This window comes from Limanda limanda, chromosome 18, assembly GCF_963576545.1.
Source record: "Limanda limanda chromosome 18, fLimLim1.1, whole genome shotgun sequence".
Lineage (NCBI taxonomy): Eukaryota > Metazoa > Chordata > Actinopteri > Pleuronectiformes > Pleuronectidae > Limanda > Limanda limanda.
The window spans coordinates 9,524,467-9,546,956 of record NC_083653.1 but is presented as its reverse complement, the minus strand read 5'-3'; the positions used below and the strand labels follow the sequence as shown (position 1 = coordinate 9,546,956).

General features: G+C 42.1%; 1 protein-coding gene across 4 annotated transcripts in view; it reads right to left on the bottom strand.

Moving 5' to 3' along the window:
- stxbp5a (syntaxin binding protein 5a (tomosyn)) overlaps positions 1-22,490 on the bottom strand; it is an 83,740-nt gene that overhangs the window by 6,062 nt on the left and 55,188 nt on the right. For 3 of the 4 annotated variants that reach the window (XM_061091764.1, XM_061091762.1, XM_061091765.1), the window contains exons 8-19: positions 15,866-15,989; positions 14,232-14,310; positions 13,403-13,557; positions 11,179-11,251; positions 10,914-11,061; positions 8,271-8,338; positions 6,915-6,955; positions 6,385-6,605; positions 4,812-4,993; positions 4,257-4,382; positions 3,849-4,000; positions 1,873-1,935 (exon numbers count right to left, since the gene is read on the bottom strand). In XM_061091764.1, coding sequence (XP_060947747.1) covers positions 1,873-1,935; positions 3,849-4,000; positions 4,257-4,382; positions 4,812-4,993; positions 6,385-6,605; positions 6,915-6,955; positions 8,271-8,338; positions 10,914-11,061; positions 11,179-11,251; positions 13,403-13,557; positions 14,232-14,310; positions 15,866-15,989 — 1,432 coding nt within the window. Of the gene's footprint in view, positions 1-924; positions 935-1,825; positions 1,936-3,848; positions 4,001-4,256; positions 4,383-4,811; positions 4,994-6,384; positions 6,606-6,914; positions 6,956-8,270; positions 8,339-10,913; positions 11,062-11,178; positions 11,252-13,402; positions 13,558-14,231; positions 14,311-15,865; positions 15,990-22,490 lie in introns of all 4 variants that reach the window. The other variant, XM_061091763.1, reaches the window with a different exon arrangement.

Here is a 22,490-nt window from a genome sequence, read left to right as displayed (position 1 = left end):
AAAACCACCCTTTTGATTATTTAATTATAAATACATTTGGTTGGTGAAATCAAACCAGGTGGAGCTTTAAACCTAGTTAATGTTATTACCATTGACATTTCTAATGGGTTTGTCCTATAGACTGTATAGAGAGATGACCGACATGACTGCTTCCGAAAAGTGAAGCCAAATCGATCAACTCCTAGTGGTTGGCGGTGGTATAGTTCGTAAACCCTGCCTTCTCCATGTTAGATAATGGGACCTGGACCTAACTGCAAAGTCAAAGTACAAATCAAATCGCTTAAGTTTAGTGTTAATTACATGGCTCCATCTCCTGATCGCTACTACGCAGACTCTGAATCTAAATGATGCCGTCAGTGCAAGATTGCAGAGTTCGTATTCGGGATGTTTTTGGGGCTTCTGGATGGTGGAAGTAAGTGGAAGTGCATCGTCAATTTCCCCTGTTTTACTAGGTTAATGTAACCACCAAAGTTTCTAATAATTTAAAGTACATATCAAGTGAAAAACAAGAAACAGACTTATATTTAGTGTGCAAATCTTTACTGCACATCGTTCAGCATCGACACTTGTAAGAGATTAAGTTGTTTAAAATGCTCATAACACTATTTAAAGAATTGTTGTTTTGTTCAGATCATCACGCTGCTGCTTCTTTCGAGGTAAAAGCTGCAGAAAAAAGACTAGTTTAAATTATTTTCTGCCATCAGCAAAACACAGAGACTAAGTGACTCTTAAAGGCAGACAGTCTTTTTTTTTTTTTTTGCAGGAAGGCACCTTATCTCTCTCTCTGTCCGATGAATAATGCAGAGCAGACAGATGTATGAGACCAGAGTCTGGTGGCAGCAGACATGGGGGGGGGAGGGACGGTCGTCATACCTGGGAATATGTGAGAGGACTTCAGACTTTGAGATTTGTTCTCTGTCTGACCTTTCTCCGCCTGCTAATGCCAAGTTACACCTAATGAGATGGATGTGGGCTTTTCTCCCCAAGCACGTTCAGCAGAAAAACTAATGATGTCGATTAAGCAGGAGGCGAGTTAAAGGGCAACAGAGCGTCTTGTTGTTGCGGAACACAATGAGCTGCTACTCCATCAACAAACACATAAATAATCCCACTTAGAGGTGGAGGTTACATAAAACAATGAAAATATTATTTTTCCTAAAGTACAATGTGATTTGATTCCATCTGAAATGAAAACAGTGTGATGCAATATTGGTTTAGGATGAATCTGTGCACCCAGACAGATTTGAACGTTCTCTGCTCAAAGTCCACGTCAGATTTTGATTCACCTCATCTTTCAAGGGTGATAAAAGGTTTATTTGTGTCATTAGTTTCAATATTTTCTTCAGTACTAGTCAGATTAATGTAAAATAATGTGTTTCTCTACCAGAAGGCAGAGTTTTGTTTTGCAGCTTCCTTGAATTTATGATCCTGAGCTGTCACGCTGAATTAGCATCATAGATCGGATACGTTCACAGGCTAGAACCCAGTTCTCCAGGATACCGACAGAGATTAAAACTAATTTGTTTCCGTCAATTGAACTCTGAAAAGTGGTAAAAGAATTTGAGTACAAATGGGGAAAATACACCAAAAACACCTATATTTATAGTATTGAACTCAAACAGTGCATTTATACAGACTGAGGTAGAAGGAAATTGACAACTTTATGGATAAAAAACCCCGCTGAGCTACGATGTCAATAAAACTGAAGCTCTTTTGAAACGTTAATCTTCTTCCCTCACAAATGCTTCTCTTGCTTTGAAATATATTCTATCAGAGGTTTTAATGTTGCTTGATTCTCTGTTTGAGTTTTGTGTCTAAAAAGAACAAAATCTCTTTTCTTTTCTCTCGATAAGTCACTGAGAGACATGTTACCTGAAGTAGGCGACTTGCAGCGGTCCTCTGATGTGGCTGAGCCCTCGTTGATGTCACAGAGACCTGCAGAGGAGAGCACACAGTTCAACCCGTTCAATGCAAATTAAAAACACAACTGCATTTAACACTTAGATAGATCGACTCTGTACCGGCATACTTCTGCCCAACAATGAAACCACATTTCACTAGATACAGATTCTTAGTTGAACACTTTCAAATATCCGTCCCCTAAATATCATCAACGGAAATGTGGCAAAACACACTGTCCCGTAATATTAGAGAAAGTGGATCCACGCCCATATTTATTCTGTTCTTCCTTGGGGTCAAGCCCCACCCCTTCACACATTTCATGTAAATCAGTGGAGCAGTGTTTGCGTAATCGTACAAAATAACAAACAAACAAATGTAAACATAACATTAAATGCAAAAAAAAAGATGTTTACTGCAACTTAAATGTTTCTCCACATACCCAGCCCCCCCCCCCCTTTCCTGGGTGCACGTCTGTGTGACATTGTCCTTGCAGCAGACCCTGCTGGCGGAGGAACACAGCTGGATGCCTGATTACTGCTTAACTCGCCAGGCTCTGACAGGTGCCCGCCCACTGGTCTCCAGTCGCTGACACCAGATGTGTGTGTGTGTGTGTGTGTGTGTGTGTTTATATGTGCACGTGCTTGTGTATATGCACGTCTGGAAGCGTGCAGAGTTTCTAAGCATATTTGTGCACAAACATCAAAAAGAAATCAGTCAGCATCCACACGTTATTAATTCATGCATCTACTTTTTGCTGAAGTGTGGGCAGAGCATCAGCATGACACTGCGGTATCGTCTACTTGGCTGCACTCCCATCCTCCAACCCATGGTGGCAGTGTGTCCATACTCGAAGCCTCCCATTATCTATCAGTGGTGCGACTGTATGGAGCTGCAGTGGCGATGTGTGCACAAGGGATGGGCTGTGCGAGTGTGTGTGTCTGTGTGTGTGTGTGTGTGATGACAGAGAAAGTCAACCGAAGCCCAGAGTAAGAGTTAGTGTGCGTGTTGTTGTGTTGTCGTGTGAAACCTCGTCAAGTTCTGATGCCGTCATTTTCGCTGCTCTATGACTTCATTCCTTCTCATACTGGGCTCAGGGAGGTCGGACCTGTGAGGTCACTGGATTCTCAGTAATCATCGTTATTCAGCTCCAGGGGCAGAAAACAAATAAGCTATGATGTTCAATGAAAGACTAATTATCATTTTGACCCAGAACATCAGTGAAAACAAACCGTGAATATCTGAATACTAAATCTGACTTTGCTTTTCAGATCGTTCCGGGGAGTAACCTTGTGATAAAGTGCACTTTGTCAGGTGTGTCAAAATTAGATTAAAAAAAAAACAGGAAAAGAGAAGTCCTGAGTTTCACTGTGCTTGGTAAAGTTGACAAATCAAATTTGATGTTCTGTGTATTTTTACCTGATGGCTTGTTTTGCATTTAAGACAAAGAGGAGGGTTTGGAAATCGTGGTTCAACTTAGTCAGACGCTGAGTCACAGTTTTTTGTGACGACATTCAAAGAAAACTACAAGAACATTAGCCTCACTCAGGGTTACTTCTTGTTCTTACTGAAAGAACAGACAAGCAGGGCCACGGGAAATAAATGGCTTTACTAGCTGGACATTGACAAAAAGTGGAAAGTCGAAAAAAAATTCAAAATATAAGAAATGGCTGATCCCACGCTCCTGAGCGAGTGAACCTCTGCAAACTAAATGACAGCACTATGAATTCAGGGGCCATTGCGTGTATGTGCCCAAAACATGACGGGTATAAAGCAGTAAATAATCTTTGGCTCATGCCAGAGTGACTTGGAAATCTTGGGTGCAGCCACTTAGCTTTAGAGTGGAAAAATTGTGGTTTTACTGGAGCAGAAACAAAGAAAAAAAAACAAATGGGTAATGGGTGTGTTAAGAATAATTTGTTTTCCCCCTTATCTTTCCTTCTCCCTACCTCCAGACGGCTGCCTTGTCTTTCTTGGCGACCGGGGCTGCCTCTGGTAGGGGTCGTTGGCACCGTAAAGCTCGACCGTCCCCAAGTTGAGCACGACCGTCTTCTGGATGTAGTCCACAACCGCCAGACCGTTACTGTTGCCAAACACCACTCTGTGGGGGGGAGGAGGAGGAGGAGGAGGAGGAGGTGGAGGAGGAGGAGGAGGAAGAGAGGGAAGGAGTGACAGAGACGAGGAGGCAAAAAGATGTAGGGATCGGTAAAAGACGATTGTAATCCCACATTTCTATTTAGAAAATGTATGCACATCCACTTTGCATGTGTTCTCCTTATAAACCTTCATATTTTAGTATTATAGGTTTCCATCAGATTCCAGTTATGACTCAAGCGTTGCGGTGTGTGTGTACTTACAGGCCGTAGGAGGAATTGAGCGCCAGACTTGTGATCTGCTGGGGCGGCTCTCCACTCACCCACACTAACTGGACCACCAAGTCCACCTGGTAGCCTGCAGACTGCTTCAGAGGGGTACTGCGCACTCTGGAGGAGAAGAAGACAGCCAGGGATCGAGACAGCGAGAGAGAGACACGAAAGAGGAGAAAATAAAAAGGAAAGAGAGGGAGGGATGGTGGGAGAGAGAGAACAAGTGATGCAGCTGCAGTTCTGAAGCGATTGTGTGTCGAGGGCCTGGCATGAGTGGTGGCAAGGGGATGATGGGAAGGCTGAGGCTGAGAATGCTTCAGGCGCTGACTAAGTCCGTGCAAGTGTGCTTGAGGCAAAAGGCAAGACTCTTGTGTGTGTGTGTGTGTGTGTGTGTGTGTGTGTCTGTGTGTGAATATGGGTTTGCAATCGCTCCTGGTTCTTATGATGGCTAATGTAAGTGCTTCTATGTGTGTGTGTGTGTGTGTGTGTGTGTGTGTGTGTGTGTGTGTGTGTGTGTGTGTGTGTGTGTGTGAGTGAGTTTCATACTTGAGGCAGGGCATGTTGCCTCCGTCAGAGTTGTTGCTGCTGGTGGAGGGGTGTGAAGGCGGCCCGCTCGTCTGAGGGGAGGCGCCGGGTGTTGGGAGCGCCGGCGTCTGCTCCCCCCCTCCGCCCCCGCCATCTGGAGACTCCATGTCGTTGAGCTCGTACTGCATTCGCACCTCAAGTAGCTGTTTCAGTCACACACACACACACAGACACACACACACACACAAAGTGATTGACAGAAGAAAAGATATTAGAAAATGTATACAAGAAAAATCTGGAACATATAGAAGTATAGAAGTCATGTCACTTTGACGTGAAGTGTGTGTGTGTGTGTGTGTTTGTGTGTGTGTGTGTGTGTGTGTGTGTGTGTGTGTGTGTGTGTGTGTGTGTGTGTGTGTGTGTGTGTGTGTGTGTGTGTGTGTGTTTGTGTGTAGGCAGATTGAGAGTCAAAGAGGTCTTCCACTTCTGAAATACTCCATTCCTTCCAAGTCGCACTCAAAGCTACTTCTCTATAACCTCCACCTTCGCATTGACACACACACACACACACACACACACACACACACACACGCACACACACACACACACACACACACACACACACAATGCTCCTTGTGCATTCCGTCAGTCTCATTAGCCCCGCTGACATGTGGGAGTGAAGAGCAATCAGTGCCCTTCTTCAGATCCTGACTGCCGCCTGCCTGCCGTCCACCTCTTACTTTGTTTCCGCCAGGTTACCCAGCGGCGTCTGACCTTGTGCGAGGGGGGGGAAGGGTGGGCGTTCTCCTAATCACACATCGCATTCACGCACTCAGAAAACTATAATTGTTCTGAAACTCGCTGACACGTCCCTCAGCACCGGTCAGTCACCCCGCAAAACACTGCTCGCCTTCACAGAGGGACGTGGGCACATCTCCTCTGACATCTACTGCCAAGGAGCCTCTAAGCAAGGCACTGAAGCCGGTAGATTCAAGACAACCTCTGGCTCTTGGCTTCGTTCGTTGGGATAAAATATTCAAATTCATAAACACATCAGAGTGCTGCCCACGGACATCGCTTTGATTGACAAGTGATCACAGTGAAGTCCGGAGCAAACAGCCATGAAGGATGAAATCATTATTTATTAATAAATAAAGTATCTTGCTGGTTTAACACTTCAACGCTCTAAAGAACAACAGCAGAAACCACTCACACACACACACACAGTCTCACATTATGTTATAATACAGTACATCTCTTTATGTCATTAAACACCATCACACCCCCACAAGCGCTGACGTCACCTTCAGAGCAGATTATAACGACAGCCGGGCTTTGCTTATTCACTGTCTGTTGGCATGGCAACCATACTGCCTTTTGACTCTGCAGATGTGAGAGTGCACGCCTGCGCTTGAGCACGTGCGTCTCGCCACATCTTAACACAGCGCCGAGGGCGAATAACAACACACAGCGGGAGGGACTGGTGTCTCGACGGAGAGACACCGAGTCGCCGTCCGTCTCATATCTGCGTTCTGTGCCGCAGAGTCTGGAAAATGGAATATGTGTGTTTTCATCCCGCTGCTCCGTCACCCACCTGCACCACCTCGGTAGTTACTTCCAGCTTGCTGAAGCGGTAGATGATAACGTTGGCCGACACACCGGCCACGCACAGCATCCGGCTCTCGGGGCACCAGGCCATAATCTGGATGGCGAAGGGGTCTTCGTCCGACATGTCCGCGCTGCCCTTGTCCTCCTTGGACCGGTTCCTGTCAAACACCTTGGCTGTTTTCAGCTTGTAGAGCACCTGGAGCATTACTGGGAATAAAATAGAGAAAGTGTCAGTTTCCATTCGCAGTCATCAGACATACAAAGGAAACCTGTCTCCTAACGATAGGAAAAAACCTGTATCGTGCTTTTGAACTCGCTGCAGCCATTACACTGGTTATCTTGACAGTGTTCAAATGTATTAGTATCATTTTTATTCCCATTTCGGTTTCCTCTCCTTCATCCGCCCGTTCTCGCTCAATTTTCATTCGAGAGCTCAAACACGTCTTCTGTTGTCTGAACATTCCAGACAATAATAATCGTTTAACAAAGCCTGAATAAGCCGTCGAGAGAACTCACTTGCAGAGGCATCCCAGAACTTCACAGTTCCATCAGCGTGCCTGGGAATTGAAGAGGGGGAAGAAAGAAAAGGAAGGAGAGGAGAGAGAGAGATAAAGAACACGCCATGAATTAAGATTTGCCACCTGCTGTCTTTCTATTTCAGACATAAAAGTTCTAGAATCCACTTTGTCAAATATGAGGCATGAAATCATCTCTGGAGCATCGATTAAAGACGCTGCTCAGTTACAAAAACACTTTGCTGTTCTGAGGCACTTGGAACTAAATCTGGATAGTAAACCAAAACAAACTAAATATTTATAACATAAAATATTTTATTCAGTCTCAAATTAATCAGTCAACCACAGAGCTCTGCTTTAGAATAACGAGGTGAAATATGCGGCTTAACCTTTAAGCACATTTTTTAAAGGTTTTTACATAGTTTATAACACTTAATTACGAAAATTGGAACTTATAAATATTTTAATGAATTATGCAGCACTTTTCAAAACTGTTAAAAAGTGCTTTACATGGTCAAAAATAAAACATTTCAGGGCTGAGGAAAATAAGGTTGGGGAATAATGAATTTACTGGCTTTTTGAAAAACGATATGTTTTAAGAAGTAATTTAAAAGATGTCTGCAATCTAGATTCTGCATTTTAGATAAACGTTTGGCTCCAACTTTGTGGCAGTAATTTAAAGAACATCCTCTCTGTGTAAACATGACTTTCCTCCATGCACAAGACATCAAGAAATGTTTTCCCAGTTTTGGTATAGACGAGTATGAACTGTCTACACAGAGTCATGACACATGAGTCAGACCTCAGCGTCCAACATCAGTGCTTCACGTCTCTAAAGCTCTTACAGGACAAGAGACGTTTAAACAAACAATTGAAGTGAGTGATGGTTCCTCAGATTTGAGGAGTTACAGCAACTTCCTCAATCAAACTTGACTTCAGAATGTGACTTTTCCGACAAACTACAGAACATGTTAAACACTCGTACCGTTGCCACAATTCCACAAATACCTTTCTACCGTCAATAGAAAGTAATGCAGCATATAGGAGGGAGGAGGGAGTGAGGAAGAAGAGGAGCGAGAGCCTCCCACTGCCAAACCCATACCTCAATGTCACTTCTTCAGTGCGTGTGTTAAGTTAATACAACTATCCCCCCCGCCCATCTTGTTTACGGCTTAGTGTGGGAGGATAAATTTCAAAATGGACTATAATGCACATTATTGGCGTATATAAACATCTCCATTAAATGTTTTAAGACAGACTCCTCTCTTCTCCCCCGCGTTGACCCGGCGGAGATGAGAGAAAATGGAGTTGCGGCGAGACGATAACGACGAGGCTAATGAAATCAGTGTCGTCTTACCCAGTGATGATGATCTCCGGGTAGCTTTGTGTGCCTTGACCCCAGTTTCCACCACTAATGGGCCATTCCTGGATAGATAGACAGACACACAAACACGCGAAAACACACATTGCGTTAGAGAAAATGGGAGAGAACAGGAAGGAGCACAGCTTTGTCAATAAACAGCGTGTCAGCAGAAACATCGATGTGAGAAATAGGCGACATGATAAAACTGCAAACGTGTGAGTGTGCATGGGAAAAACAAAAAAACACGGGCAGGACTCCTTGCAATTATAGATTACACAGCTCAATGAGTGGGCGCCGCCATCTGAATGTGTGCGTGCGAGAGAGAGAGAGAGAAAGTGTTTGTGGGGGGGGTTTGGCTTTGAACACGTTGACACATACAAAGGTCACCAGGATGACTCATGGTGATCTTTATGTGAGAATGCCCTCCTGCAGCTCAGCCAGGCCATCGCTGCACACACACACCCACACACACACACACACACACACACACACACACACCACACAACGAAAAAAAAAAAAAAGGAAAAGCTAGGCAGCGAGTTTGGGTCAGTACACGCTGACATTTCCGACAGAGAGCTAGAACAAGACGACGGGGAAAAGAACACAGGCATATACATAATGGCTGAAGGAGCAGGGGGTCTGCCTCAGAAGAAACAGGGATAAAGAGACGAGAATGAGAGGAGAGACGAGGCGGGGGGTTGTTAGGTAATACGACGCTATTATATACTCCATTTACCTTCATGGAAACACTGAGGAATATAATTCAGAACCTCGAGTACAAATTAACAGAGTCTTTGGAGTGGAATGTTCTTTATCATGCAACCTTGTTGTTCCTGGAGTACAGCGGGATGGTTAGAGGGCGCAGTGTGGGACATTTACATTTCTAATTTAGGCATTTAGCTCTTTTATGTCTCCGCTAACCAGGGCGACATGAAAGAAAACTCCACCCTAAGGATACTATTACATTTTCATATATCATCAATCTGGGGGGTTGTGTTCAGAGACCTATTTTGTGTTTTATTTTGAAAGCTAAACCCAGTTTTGCAGTTCTGGATCAAGAATTGGGCCTAAATATTTGCATTCAAGAGCGGTTGATTTTTCTTGCAACTAAGTCACATTTTTGTAATTTCCAAATAAGTTTCCAGAATAAAAACAACGGTATTATGGTTATATAACTGTAAGAACAATAATCTACATCTCTGAAGTAGGGTGCGGATGTTGTCTGCAACCATGAAGAGAGGTGGAATACAAATACGTATTATTCAGAGGGAAAGGAAAAGGTTAAAACACCTGATGCAAAACAACGCACGTGTCCCTGCTTGGTTTCATTTTCCCGTTCAGCACCTGTGTTGCCGAAGCAGAAAATACACTTGTGCCCATATGAGCACCCATGGGTGTGCTGGTCTTAAAAAGACGTGTGGTCAGGCACTTGGTGCATTGCTATACAAAAGCAACTGTGTCTACAGTCTACAAAAACCTGGTCTGAAGTCAGCATTGCAGAATTTAATTGTTATTTTAAGACAAGTTATCTAGACGGTAACTTGCACCTACATATGTGGGTGCACAACGAGGCGTAGTGACCCCTTTTCCTTTCGGACACACTGGATCACCCAAACCCAAATTGTTCATCTCAATGAACAACCTCAGCTTCAAATCAAGAAATGCATAGTTCACCAAGTATTATTATATATCTCCAAGACTATGACCCCATTGGTTCACTGGTAAAAGGTAGCTGATGTAAATTGGTGAAGCAGCTACAGGATTATCGGTGGATGGTTATAGTTAAAGTGCAAACAATTATGTTTGAGGCGACTTCATTTAAACTCTGTAATTTTCTCCTCTGCATGTTTCATGTTTTAAAAAATCATTCATGACACTACATATATATTTGCAAAGTACAAGTCCCTGTATAAACAACAGAAATGATACGAGTAAACAGTTTAGAAACAGATTGGTCATTTACCCGTTCAAATTGATAATTGCTAAATGTCAGTCCATAATGAATAAAATGTCTCATTAAATTAATTAAATAGGTAACAGAGATGTGTCTGCAGTGCATAAAGTAAGCATGGGTTTAACAGAAGTGTGAGTGTGCACCAGTGCTACAGAATTCTGTAGCACAAAATTCGATTCTGAGCAGAAGGAAAAACATGTTAATATAATCCAAGGAAATTAAAGAAGGTTTTTCTGTTTGTTTTTTTTATCATTTATGACCTTGTTTCGATGTGGGACCCATCAGGCAGAATCCTGAGGCCCCAGGCTTTCACCTTCACTGTTCAGCAGCAGCAGCAGTTCTGAGCCTATGTTTAATTCTGGGTCAGGTCAGGTCTTATATTAATGGGTCAGGACCAGAAGTGACTTATTGACTTCAATGCAGGTCCGTAAAAATGTAAATGTGTAAAAATCTGTCTACAGGTGAGAATACAGCTCTTTAAAAAAGGGAAAATGAATAATGAATAAATACATAACATTTACTTGGTATTAAATTAAACTTGTCCCTCAAGGACATTTCTTCTTTCCGTATAATTGATACCAAATTGCACATAAACTGCTTTCCCAAACCTGTTTTGTGTCTATTTATGTTTCCTCAGCATCAGTGGGAAACAAACAACCGGATGCAGTTTTCATGGATTGTACCTTTTTGCTGTAGCCCTGTCGTTTCTGCCGCGAGCCAACGGAGTAAAGTGCAGGTATGAGGTCGGCAGGGCAGTCGGCAAAGTACTCGCAGCAGGTCACAGGAGACTCGTGGATGGTCAAAGGATAGGGGTTCTCGAATATGGGGTAACTGTTGACAAGAGAGCACAGGAATAAATCAATAATAAGTCATATTTATGAGAGTAAGTTATGTAAAGTAGAGGCGGCAAACCCCTAGTTTGTCGTATTTGATATTTGTGACCCTCACCCATTTTGTGCAAGGTCGATCACCACTAAATCCTTCTCCAGAAGGACCACCACAGCGTAAGGTTCCTGAAAATCTGAACACGGAAACACAACTTTAGTAATGTTGCAATTCCTAGAAAGAGAGGGAGAGCTTTCTTCTTGCAATCTTGAAATCTGCAAACCACAGGGGGGGGGGTATCTCGGAGCTTCTATGGTAAATGTATATACGCCCTCAAGACATATATATTATTCTAAGTGATTTATAACTGCAGGGGATATTGCTCTGGTTAAATATTTGTATCAGTCTCATTAAAGATTAGACTTTCAAATGCCACCTTAAGACGAATCCCTCCTCACTCGAAGGCTGTTTTTTTAGCTTATCTTTATTAAAGAGGTTTCCACATACGAATGCAGATGAATGAAAAAGACGATCGCTGATGCATTTCAGTCGATATGTTCATCCTCTTCATTTCTCTCCACACAGACCGCTGACCTGCGGGCAACCAAAACCTGCTCAAACGTGATTGGTCGAACTAGAAAAAGAAACCAAACGGCTTAAAAATCCTGTCCCTCCCCTATAGATTCTGAATATTCACATGCAGAACAAGTTTATAGAGATTACAAAGTGATAAAACTCAAGATAAGACTCGTGGTGTGGTTGTCATGCAGGTAAATGCTAATAAGGAATCCAGGAATCTGACAAACACATGACTTTTAGAGAATATATGCAGAAGTGTTGCTCCTGTTTTTTGCTGAGAAACATTTAACCGCAGCAGCTGCAGGTTAAACGCCTTGCTGAAGGGCATCTTGACAAAATCTATGGGAATAGAGATCAAGAGGAGGCTGCCTCTCCAACCTCAACTCGCCTGCTGCCCTGAGGCCATGTCCACCGCAGTAATGAAGCACAGGTCTTTGCATTATGTATACACAGCAGCTCCCATCCCCCTGTTTTGGGGGATATTTGATTTGGAAAAAGCTTTGCGCATACACTAACATTTAGTCATGTCCTATTTGAATGGATGTGGATGAGTGGCAGGTCTCAGACTGTCACCAAGGTTAAAGCTCTTTGACAATTCTGGTCACATCTCGCTCCTCTTTCCTTCTCCGGTCCTGGTGGACAGGGGATTTCACATTCTGCTGTGAATCAACGTCCGGCCACAGTCGCCACGTCCGTCTGCGCTGGGATTTAGGAGCTGGGAATAGCAACTATAATTATAGCCACTTTCAAGGCTGATTAAGCTAAAGACGCAAACAAATTTGCAAATCTAATCAAACACTTGTTTTTAAATTACGAGGAGAAAAAAAGAAAAAAGGATGTAGACGAAAAATAAGGAATAGAACAAACAAAACAAGGAACGGAAAGATGCCATAAAGTGTAATAGCGCAAAAGGAAATTATTGGGCGGTAATTCTCTGTGGATTTGTGGCCATTAGTGACCTCTTTCATAAAGGGTTAGTTATGTGAGTTATATGATCCACTGAACATATATATAATTTTGAATATAGTAGGTTTAAGGTTTAAAAATAGAGACTTTAAGTAACTAAACTTTATTTCTAAGAAGGCAGGTAGAGACCATTTGTTATAGGTTATATTAAATTTACTTTGAGAAACTTTTAAACAGTTACACTGTCTTTGTGACTGTTGTTTTCCAACTGAAGCACTGGTTTGTATAAAGTGCAGCATCATCTGCAGCCCCATCATCAAGGATTACACATTATAACACAACTGCTTTACTCAGCCAGACATGTTCTGTGTAATCCACAGATCCAGTAATGTCCATTACCAGATGAAATCCGCGGATGGTGACATAAGGTTGCAAGTGTAATGATGAAGTCACCATTGTTACATAACTCACTAATCCTTCCTGTGGCTGTGTATGTGCCAGATAACGCTGCACCAGAGTTTACGTACTGGATTTCAAAACGCACGGGATCCTGCACCAACTCATCTCCACGCTGATGACTTCTCCATACAGGAAATAAGATCATAGTTTAATTCATATGGAAAGATACCGTGTTCAAACAGATGAAATGAAAATCTAATATTCTGAGTCAGATAATGAAACTGAAATCGGATCCTTCCCCCTTGGGAAATTTCATATTTATTACAGAAACACACAAACACTATCCAACATAATTAAACACCGGATAGGTGTGTGTTGGCGTATGCGCGTGTATGTGTGTTTTTCCAGGGATATGATGACAATTTCCGCACGATCGTAATACTCGAGACATGCACACACTCACCATTAGGGTATGGTGTCTCACAGAGTGTGAGGAAATCTACTATGGGATAGTCCATCTCCAGCACAGCCGTACTCTTTCCGTGCATTACAGTCAGACATGGCCGACGGCCCACCGTGTCGTAGGACAGCCCCCCAGACAGGATTATGAAGGGTTCCCTGGAAAGAACACACGCATGTGCATAATACCATTACATAAAGGGCTTTGATACACTGGCCTTATATCTAAGAGGATAGATTAAACAGCAGGTTAACATAATGACAATATGGATTTGCCTTATGCTATGTTACCAGTGACTAGATGAGTTAATCTGACTACATATGAACTTAACTGTAACTGTAGAGAAGACTTTGAGGAGTCTCGATACACACAAAATAATAACAAGATTGGAGCTGATGAAGCAAAACAAGTCTAAATCCTTTTTAATATTATATTATAACAAATTAATGATAATAACCATCACAATCATAACTTTTTCTGTATGGCACTTATCAATACAGGTAAGAGCAATAATAATAAAGATAGAGAAAATAAAAGCCATAGACATCATGTAAGAAAAGTCTTAGTGAGATAAAACAGATCTGCAGGTCACATACAAAGCAAATAACAAAAAAAAGGCTGTTGCTTCTGTTGGAATGATAAAAGACTGAGTTGTGAGTCATTGTCTACATGCACAACATGCACAACTGTGTGACAGAATATCACAGTGTGTGTGTCTGTGTGTGTGTGTGTGTGTGTGTGTGTGTGTGTGTGTGTGTGTGTGTGTGTGTGTGTGTGTGTGTGTGTGTGTGTGTGTGTGTGTGTGTGTGTGCGAGAGCATGAGAGGCCGTACCCATTTCTTGTGGTTTTGTACTCCACTTTGAGAATGGGTTTACAAGGCTCTGGCTTCTTCCCGTCCTTGGGCTGTTTTCCTAAAAATAGCACAAACAGAAGTTACTTGAGTTTTGCCAGTTCGCTCCCGCTTCACCTCCTCTTGTTTATCCTGTCATCCAGTGTCTTTCTTTTGTTTTGGTTTGACTCCCCCCCCACCTGAAGCGTGACTTTAAATGCAGCTCTGAAGTAGTGGTTTGGACAATAATAATAAAAAAGGCCTATTCTGTTTCAGAGAGGGGAAAGACAAAAAGCAGGGGGCAGGAACATTTAAAGACGGTGTGAGGATCATTATTTACAAAAATCCATCTCCTGGAACCTCAGAGGCGGTCCTGCGAGGGGAATCCGCACATCCATCATGAGTGCATGTCTGCCAACGCACACTCTTGTAACAGAATGCACAATAAGAGACTGAATATATCCGAACTATTACCGACAAGCCAAACTGGGCCCTGAGGCAGGTTGTACAAGGCAGGCCTGTATAATAAACAACAACTTTGAATAACTACATCTAAATAACAGATATCTGAAAAGACAATTAAAGAAGGACTTATAAGCCTTACTTAAACCTGTCAAAGGAATTTGCATAATTGTCCATTAAATACCAAACTAATTATGCATGCAGCAGTGGGAGAAACAACTAATTAAAAAAAAGGCTGGTGTGGTGAAATCCCATACACACAAACCCAGGTTGAGAAAGTGTTAGAAGTTTTTCCTTTCGCTTTGTTTCCCCTCTCTGACTCCCTCCCTCTCTTTGTCCATTTGTCGCTCTCACACTTCCTCTCTATTTTCCTTCCAGGTCCTTCATCTGGGTGAGCTGTCAAAGTGCTCGCCGGGATGAGTAGTTGTGTGTGGGGCGGGGGGGGCCAGAGGAGTGTGGATTAAAATACATCTTCAAAAGAGCAGACTTGCTTTCTGCAGGAAATAAACAGAGCACCGGCACTAATGTGTGTGTGTGTGTGTGTGTGTGTGTGTGTGTGTGTGTGTGTGTGTGTGTGTGTGCGCGCAGACCCAGAGCAGAGCAAACAGAGGCAGGACATAATTGAACTGACAATAATCTTCTGACTGAAATGAGGAAACGATGAGAGAGCCGTGTGTGGCGAGACTTTTGAGGGATGGCTCCGCTGAATAAAGAGCGGGTCGTGTGACTCGCAGAGGTCGCAGCTGTGACGGATTTCGAAAACTCGCACATTAACAGTCGTGTTAGTCGCCCAAGTAATCAGACGAGGCAGAAGCCAGGTTGGATTTCATGACAAGGGAAAAAGATGCATCTAACATCCAAGTATTTGTCAAGGTATAAGTATACATCAGCAGATATATTCCGATTTTGTTTATTCCCAAATATTGGTATTAGCACGGGCCTCCAAATCCAAAGCACCACTTCACCACTATCCCCTAGTTACTGAATTCAGGATGTAAGATGAAAGCTGTTCCTTCCCAGATTTCCCACCATGCAACACTTTATGTAAACGCTGCGCAGCATCTGTTGTACAGGAAGCAACACACGAGCGAATGAGGGTTGTAGTTTCACGAAACGCCCCTGTGTTTGTGTACGAGTGAGTGTTTGTGTGTGTGTGTGTGCGACCAGCTCCTTACCGTGTGGGGTGATTGTCTGTATGGGTTTGCCCTGGCCTCTGACGTTCCATATGGTCAGAGTTCCATCCGAGTGACTGCAGATGAACTGCTTGCCCTCGTGATGCCAGGCAACTGAGTGGATCGCCTAGGAAATGACAGGAGGGAAGCAGGAGGGAGGGAGTGGGTCAGTGGTTCAGCGGGATGAAGCATCGTGTGCCATCATCTCCCTTTCGCTACAGGTTCACGGCACATGGTGTTCATATGTGGGTTAAACGCCCGTGATTCTGGATTACATAGACACATCGAACAGATGGTGAAAGTGAGAAAACGGAGCCTGGCCCCTGACATCACTGCACTTCCTGTGGCATAAATGCATATATAAGAGGGACCTTTATATGACCCATTTACTGGAAGTAGAATGGTTTGGTCATATATCCAGAGAAGCAAAAGGAAAGGTTTAATAAGCATGCTTTAACATTAAATAATTCTATTAAAAAAAGATTCCTATTCGCTTAAAGGACGCATTCAGGCTCATCTGGTGTCATTTGGAGGCATGGATTCAAAATGCTAATTATTAATTAAGGGAAATATAAAGAATTCATTGGGTCTCGGTTCAACTGAAAAAGAAGATGAGAAGTAGAGGAAAGTAAAATAAAAGTATAAGGTTGAGAGAAGGGTTTTGTGTTGGAAAGGACCGAACGATAGGTATCACGACACATGGATTACGATACGATACATCACGTTGTATATGATACAATACATATCGCAATAAATTAAGATACGATGCATATCACCATATAATGCAATACGAAACAATATGATACCTATCACAATATATTGAGATACAATACAATACGGTAAATATTGCAATATTAAGTAATACTATATATAAAAAAAATAAAAAATCTTCCTGGAAATTTAAAAATAGAGCTAAAATTACACTTTGTTGTGTGCCACCTTGAGAATGTACCAGACAACATTAGCTGTCTGGTACAACCTCTCAACTTGAGAGTTTGTCAGCCAGGTACATTTAGGAAATAGACAAGGAAAATAAAAACACAATTCAAGATTCAAAAAAGGAAATAAAATAAATGCAGTTATTAATGCTAACAGAGCTTTGGAGTCAAGTTTTTAAAACCAAGACAAAGCTGCAGGTGAGACAAATTAGGAACCAAATAAAGAAACTGATACAGAGACGAGCCAAAAAAGACAATGTCCCCTCTGTCCTCTCATCTCCCCGACCATCTGAAACAGTCCTGCTGCTGCTGTAAACCCGGCTCACGATGATTTATCTACTGACAAGCGATTGCTGAAAACACAAACACATCATGACCAAAGTATGCCAGTAAAGGGCAACCTTGCTTATTGATGCCCTTTTCATAGCTCGTTATTAAACCCGCCGAACGTTTTGACATTAAGTAAATACGATGATGTGCGCCAAAATCTGTGTGAAGCTCGCAACCCCACTTTCAAAGCTGTTTTTTTGTTTTACTACATCCCATCTCAGGCCCCGGAGCTTTGTCAGGGAAAATGCTTTTTCCTTTCAGAGACAATGATGGGGCACATCCTCCTAAAAGACGCCTAGAATGTGTTATACCCTTATTTTTGAGAAGCACTCTCTCTCCGTATGAGATTGTTTTGACAGTTGAGTGTTCTCCTAGTTGTTCCCGCCTTCCGCTGTTGTGGAATATCACACAGCTCCGACAACAGCTCCACTTATCGTTGAATTGTTAACTAGCGACAGGTTTTCCTCGTCCTCGTCTCCCATCGCTCATCCGAAGTGAATGATCGCGTCGCCGCCGAGGCCGACGTGAGCACACGATCAGGGTGAGGCAATTTACTCTAATTGCACTTGCCGTTTATCGTGTGTATCAGTTTTGCCCTCGGTGTGTCATTAGTCATAATTGGCGCCGTGTGTCAGGCTCAGCTGAAGGTGCAGAATTTTCCAGAAAATAGCTAAACATGTGACACCAGTGTTCAACACAACACAGCTAATCCTATCTGTGCCACAGTGAAGCGTTTATAGGTTTGGTGGGTAATGACGCTCATCTCTTACTCGCCTGTAAAGTCTGTGATCCTTTACATTGTGGTTCTCGGCCAGATCTTAAACTCACAGAGACGACGGTGGGGAATAGTCTGCATCCAACAAAGGAGGAAGAATAAAAATAAAGCAGTTTCTGAGGTGCATGAATTTGGATGCACGCCGTCTAGGTCTCATTATCCCAGTTCTCTCAGTGGGACTTCCTCCAGGTCACTGTTAGCTCGATGAGGCAGAGCTACGGTTATGTGACATCACGCTGCATCGGCACACGGACTCAAGTTGTCTCATTACGCAGTTAATGACTCATTCCCTCTCCCTCCCTTAAAGACACACAAATCAAAACATGACTAAAGTTCTAAAAAGCTATCGTCCTTTCTCTGGTCGTGGATTTTCCTGATGTCCTCTTTCCGATTGTTTGTTTCCTCGGAACTAATTAGAGGTGTGGTGAGTAATTGCTTAGGTGCCTTATTTAAGCTGGTGGGGGGGATGTGTGTCCTTGTGGGCAAAGCGACGGGGGCTGTAGGACGCAGCCGTGGCCAAGAAGAGGAGATTGTTCGACAACGATTTGTTGCCAGAAGTGATTCATCGGTGCGGAGTGCCAGTTGGTGTGGATGTGGTTTCCTCGGGTGTCCTGAATGCATTGTTGAACAAATTTGTGATTCTGTAAATGTTTTAGCATTCCACCTTCTATCCCACACCATGTAAGGTACACTTGTGAATAGACATATAGTGTATTCTCAGGGATCTAGATCCACTGTCTGTGTTTGACACTGTAGAGATGGGGTCTAAGATATTTTCTTTATGAAACATCTAGCGGCTCAAACTTTTTCACACTTTAATGAGCAGGAGCCCGTATCCACCCAAACAGCGATGGGGGCGACGGAGAGAGACGCAGTTTCTAGAAATCTATCAAATGCATTGTTTACTGTGACAGTCCCATGTGGGAACACTGTGCTGGGCTTAATGGGAAAATGAGCTGGCTAATTGAAACACATGGTGCTCATCATATCAAACAATGCCAATTAAAAAGACTAATTTCATGATTTATTACATTAGGTCAGTATCTCGCAGATTGGTCTTTGGGGAATGAAAACACTTATTAAGAGTCACAAGCATCAGCATCACACAAACACACACACACTACTGTATGGCAAACACAATACATAAACACAAACTGTGGTAAAAGGAAACAGAACAATACGTAAACATGCATAGAATGCCAGAATTGTGTCATATGAGGAACACAAAGAAAACAAGCATTTGAGGGCAAAGTCTTTCTGGTTTGGAACAGGAAATGTATTCTACTTCTGTGTTTGTGTTCTACTCATTATATAAAACGTTGAACCTCAATTTAACAATCAAGACTTGTGCTGCATTGAAAAATTATGATGAACGTGCAAGAAAGCAGTGTCAGAATTCATCTCAACTAAGAAATGGATAAAGTGGTTATTAGTAACTACAGCTATCAGATAAACAGCTTTATCATTATTATTGCCAAATAGCAAATCCCTATGAAGATGAAAACATACATGATAACGATAAGCTTCTTTATATTCCTTATATTCATCGGCATTATTCTCAAAGCTCTAGTGTGTCTTCTGTGATTACATCCACAAAGTCTTCTCCTCTACATTAGCTTGTGTCTCATTGATAGAAGGTGGTAAAAAGTTATGATTCTCCCTGGACACCATAAGTACGTAGTAAGTCGTTGGCAAATACAATAAATCAATCAATCGATCATTCTATTCTGTGATCAATTTTTAACCTGCAATAAATTAAGATACGATACATATCACTATATAATGATATAATAATACGAAACAATACGATACCCATCACAATATATTGAGATACAATACGGTTAATATTGCAATATTAAGTAATACTATATATAAAAAAAATTAAAAATCTTCATGGAAATTTAAAAATAGAGCTAAAATTACACTTTGTTGTGTGCCACCTTGAGAATGTACAAGACAACATTAGCTGTCTGGTACAACCTCTCAACTTGAGAGTTTGTCAGCCAGGTACATTTAGGAAATAGACAAGGAAAATAAAAACACAATTCAAGATTCAAAAAAGGAAATAAAATAAATGCAGTTATTTATGCTAACAGAGCTTTGGAGTCAAGTTTTTAAAACCAAGACAAAGCTGCAGGTGAGACAATTTAGGAACCAAATAAAGGGTGGACAAAGTCTTCTCCTCTACATTAGCTTGTGTCTCATTGATAGAAGGTGGTAAAAAGTTATGATTCTCCCTGGACACCATAAGTACGTAGTAAGTCGTTGGCAAATACAATAAATCAATCAATCGATCATTCTATTCTGTGATCAATTTTTAACCCTGCACAAAAGTATTGAACCCACAGAGTGACTAACATATCGAAAAATGAAAACTGCCATTGCAGATCTGATGTAGCAAAGTAAACCCGTCTATACATTTCATTTTTGCAATGAGTCATGTGAGGAAATTTCTCAACAAATCTCGAATGCAAATGAGAGTGAGAATCTTCTTCCTGATGGACAGAGCCCCGGAGACACAGACCATTACATAGATATTCTATTCACTAATGGATACTGCGCCAGACCTGCTAAATGACGCATCAGCTATGAATACTTAAGTCCCATGTCTGCATTCTCAACAAGTCTTAGGGGGAAAGAGAAAATGTCCTAATGAAGCCAGACTCTGGTCCAATACAAATGTATTTGTATCATTTGCTTTTAATGTTATTAGGCAACCAGATGGTAATTTACGGCACACGAATAAATCATAATTAAGTCAACTGAGCCGTCTGGCATTATACTGTATTGGCCTATAAGGGCGACATCACACTTTGGGAACTAGATTAAAAATGTGCTACTTATTGGTTTAAATCTGACTGAACTTGTGTGATGCATTCAATGCTGTCAGGTTGTGTATTATGCATTTTGGTGTTAACATGTCGCTAACACAAAGTCCAGAAAACTTGTTTGGAAATAAAGTAGTTAATATTTGGTATTTGTGGGAACTAGTTAACACATTATTACTGTGTTACTATTTGCCTTTATCCACATTTTACTGTGTTTATGCATTTTTGTATGTAAAGTTTTTATATTTATATGTGTGCAGAAACATTTGATGATCGTCATATACATGGGCTAAATATAGCACAGGCTGCTTTGCTGACTTTTCTGTGATTGAAGATAAGATGAATCGTTACAGACGGCATAAGGGATTTGAAGTTTGGCCGTTTGTTTAAAACAGACAATAGAATAAATTGCTGGGTTTTAATTATGGGCCTTTACTATTCACTTCGAGGGGGAAGAAGGAACTCCATTCTGTGTGCAATATCAGCCAGTCATCCGGGCTGGACTGTGATCAAGGTGTTGAGTCAGAGCGGAGCAGGGTCGGGCTGACGGATGCTCTCTGGCTAGCACTCACTGGAAGCCCATACTTCTCATCCACAGCTAATAATAGACGAACCCACTGAAAGGAACAGTGAACGACGCGTTCTGTCGACTTTTTGAGAGCATGTGAAATCATACGTTTTATCACCTGCGCTGTGAGAGTGAGCTCATCGCTGTCAGGGTAAGTTCCCTGATTTGCTGACATGTCTGCAGGTTGACAGTGTCTATAACTAACCAAAGCTGCCTTCATCCGAGCCTAAACTATTTTATCTTCTGTACATTCTGTGAATTATACTTGATATTCTGTGAGAAAGTTTTGCGAAAAATTGAAACCAGCATGCCAGGAATACAGAATCAAGCATTATCCATAAAAGTTATCACTGACTGCCTTGTTTCCACACATTTCCATCAGAACTAAAATATAGCTTAAGACTTGCTTATTCTAAAAGTCTCAATTCATGTCTGCTGGCTTACTAAGCTGCTGAAAGGAAGAAGAGGAAAAGCTTCCTTGTTCATTTCAGTCAACAACTTTGATACTTTTGCAGCAGGCTTCTAGGCAAATTGAGTTTGAATGAAAGCGCACTGCGGGGGGGGTGGGGGGTGGGGGGAAGAGCGCGCAGCAGGAAACATATAGCTTGCGATGGATTTGATGTCTGTAAGAAAGTTCTTTCACTGAGCAGCATTGTTTGAAGAGGCTTTACGGGGGTTTGCACAAATTGATGATGTCAGAGAATGACAGCAAATGATTCTGATTGTACCAAGTCATTCATGCATTACAGATTTCTCATAATTAAGGATATTAAACATATTTTTTATTGCAGTAAAGCAACACATTGATATCATCACATCAACTTAGAGACACGCTTCTATAGCAACACACATATAGTCTCTGTCATCATTACTAGGTGAGTCAGTAGATTTCAACACACATCTCTTGAAGCTTTTACACAATTGAAACTCCGTCACATACTGTATCCAACAGTGAAATCAATACTTCGAGTGAGATGGACCATAAGAGACCATAGGAAGACATTGCAAGTTCATTATTTGGATCACTGCCGTTCCAAAGTCACCATGTTTGTTGTTGTCAGAAAGTCTCGACTCTGCACTGCCCTCTAGTGGATGTATCTTTTTCGTACATGTAAAAGCAGCCTAATTGAGCCTCGACCCTAACAAAGCCGCCTTCACTCTCTAGTCCATCTCATTTGTGTTGGTTACA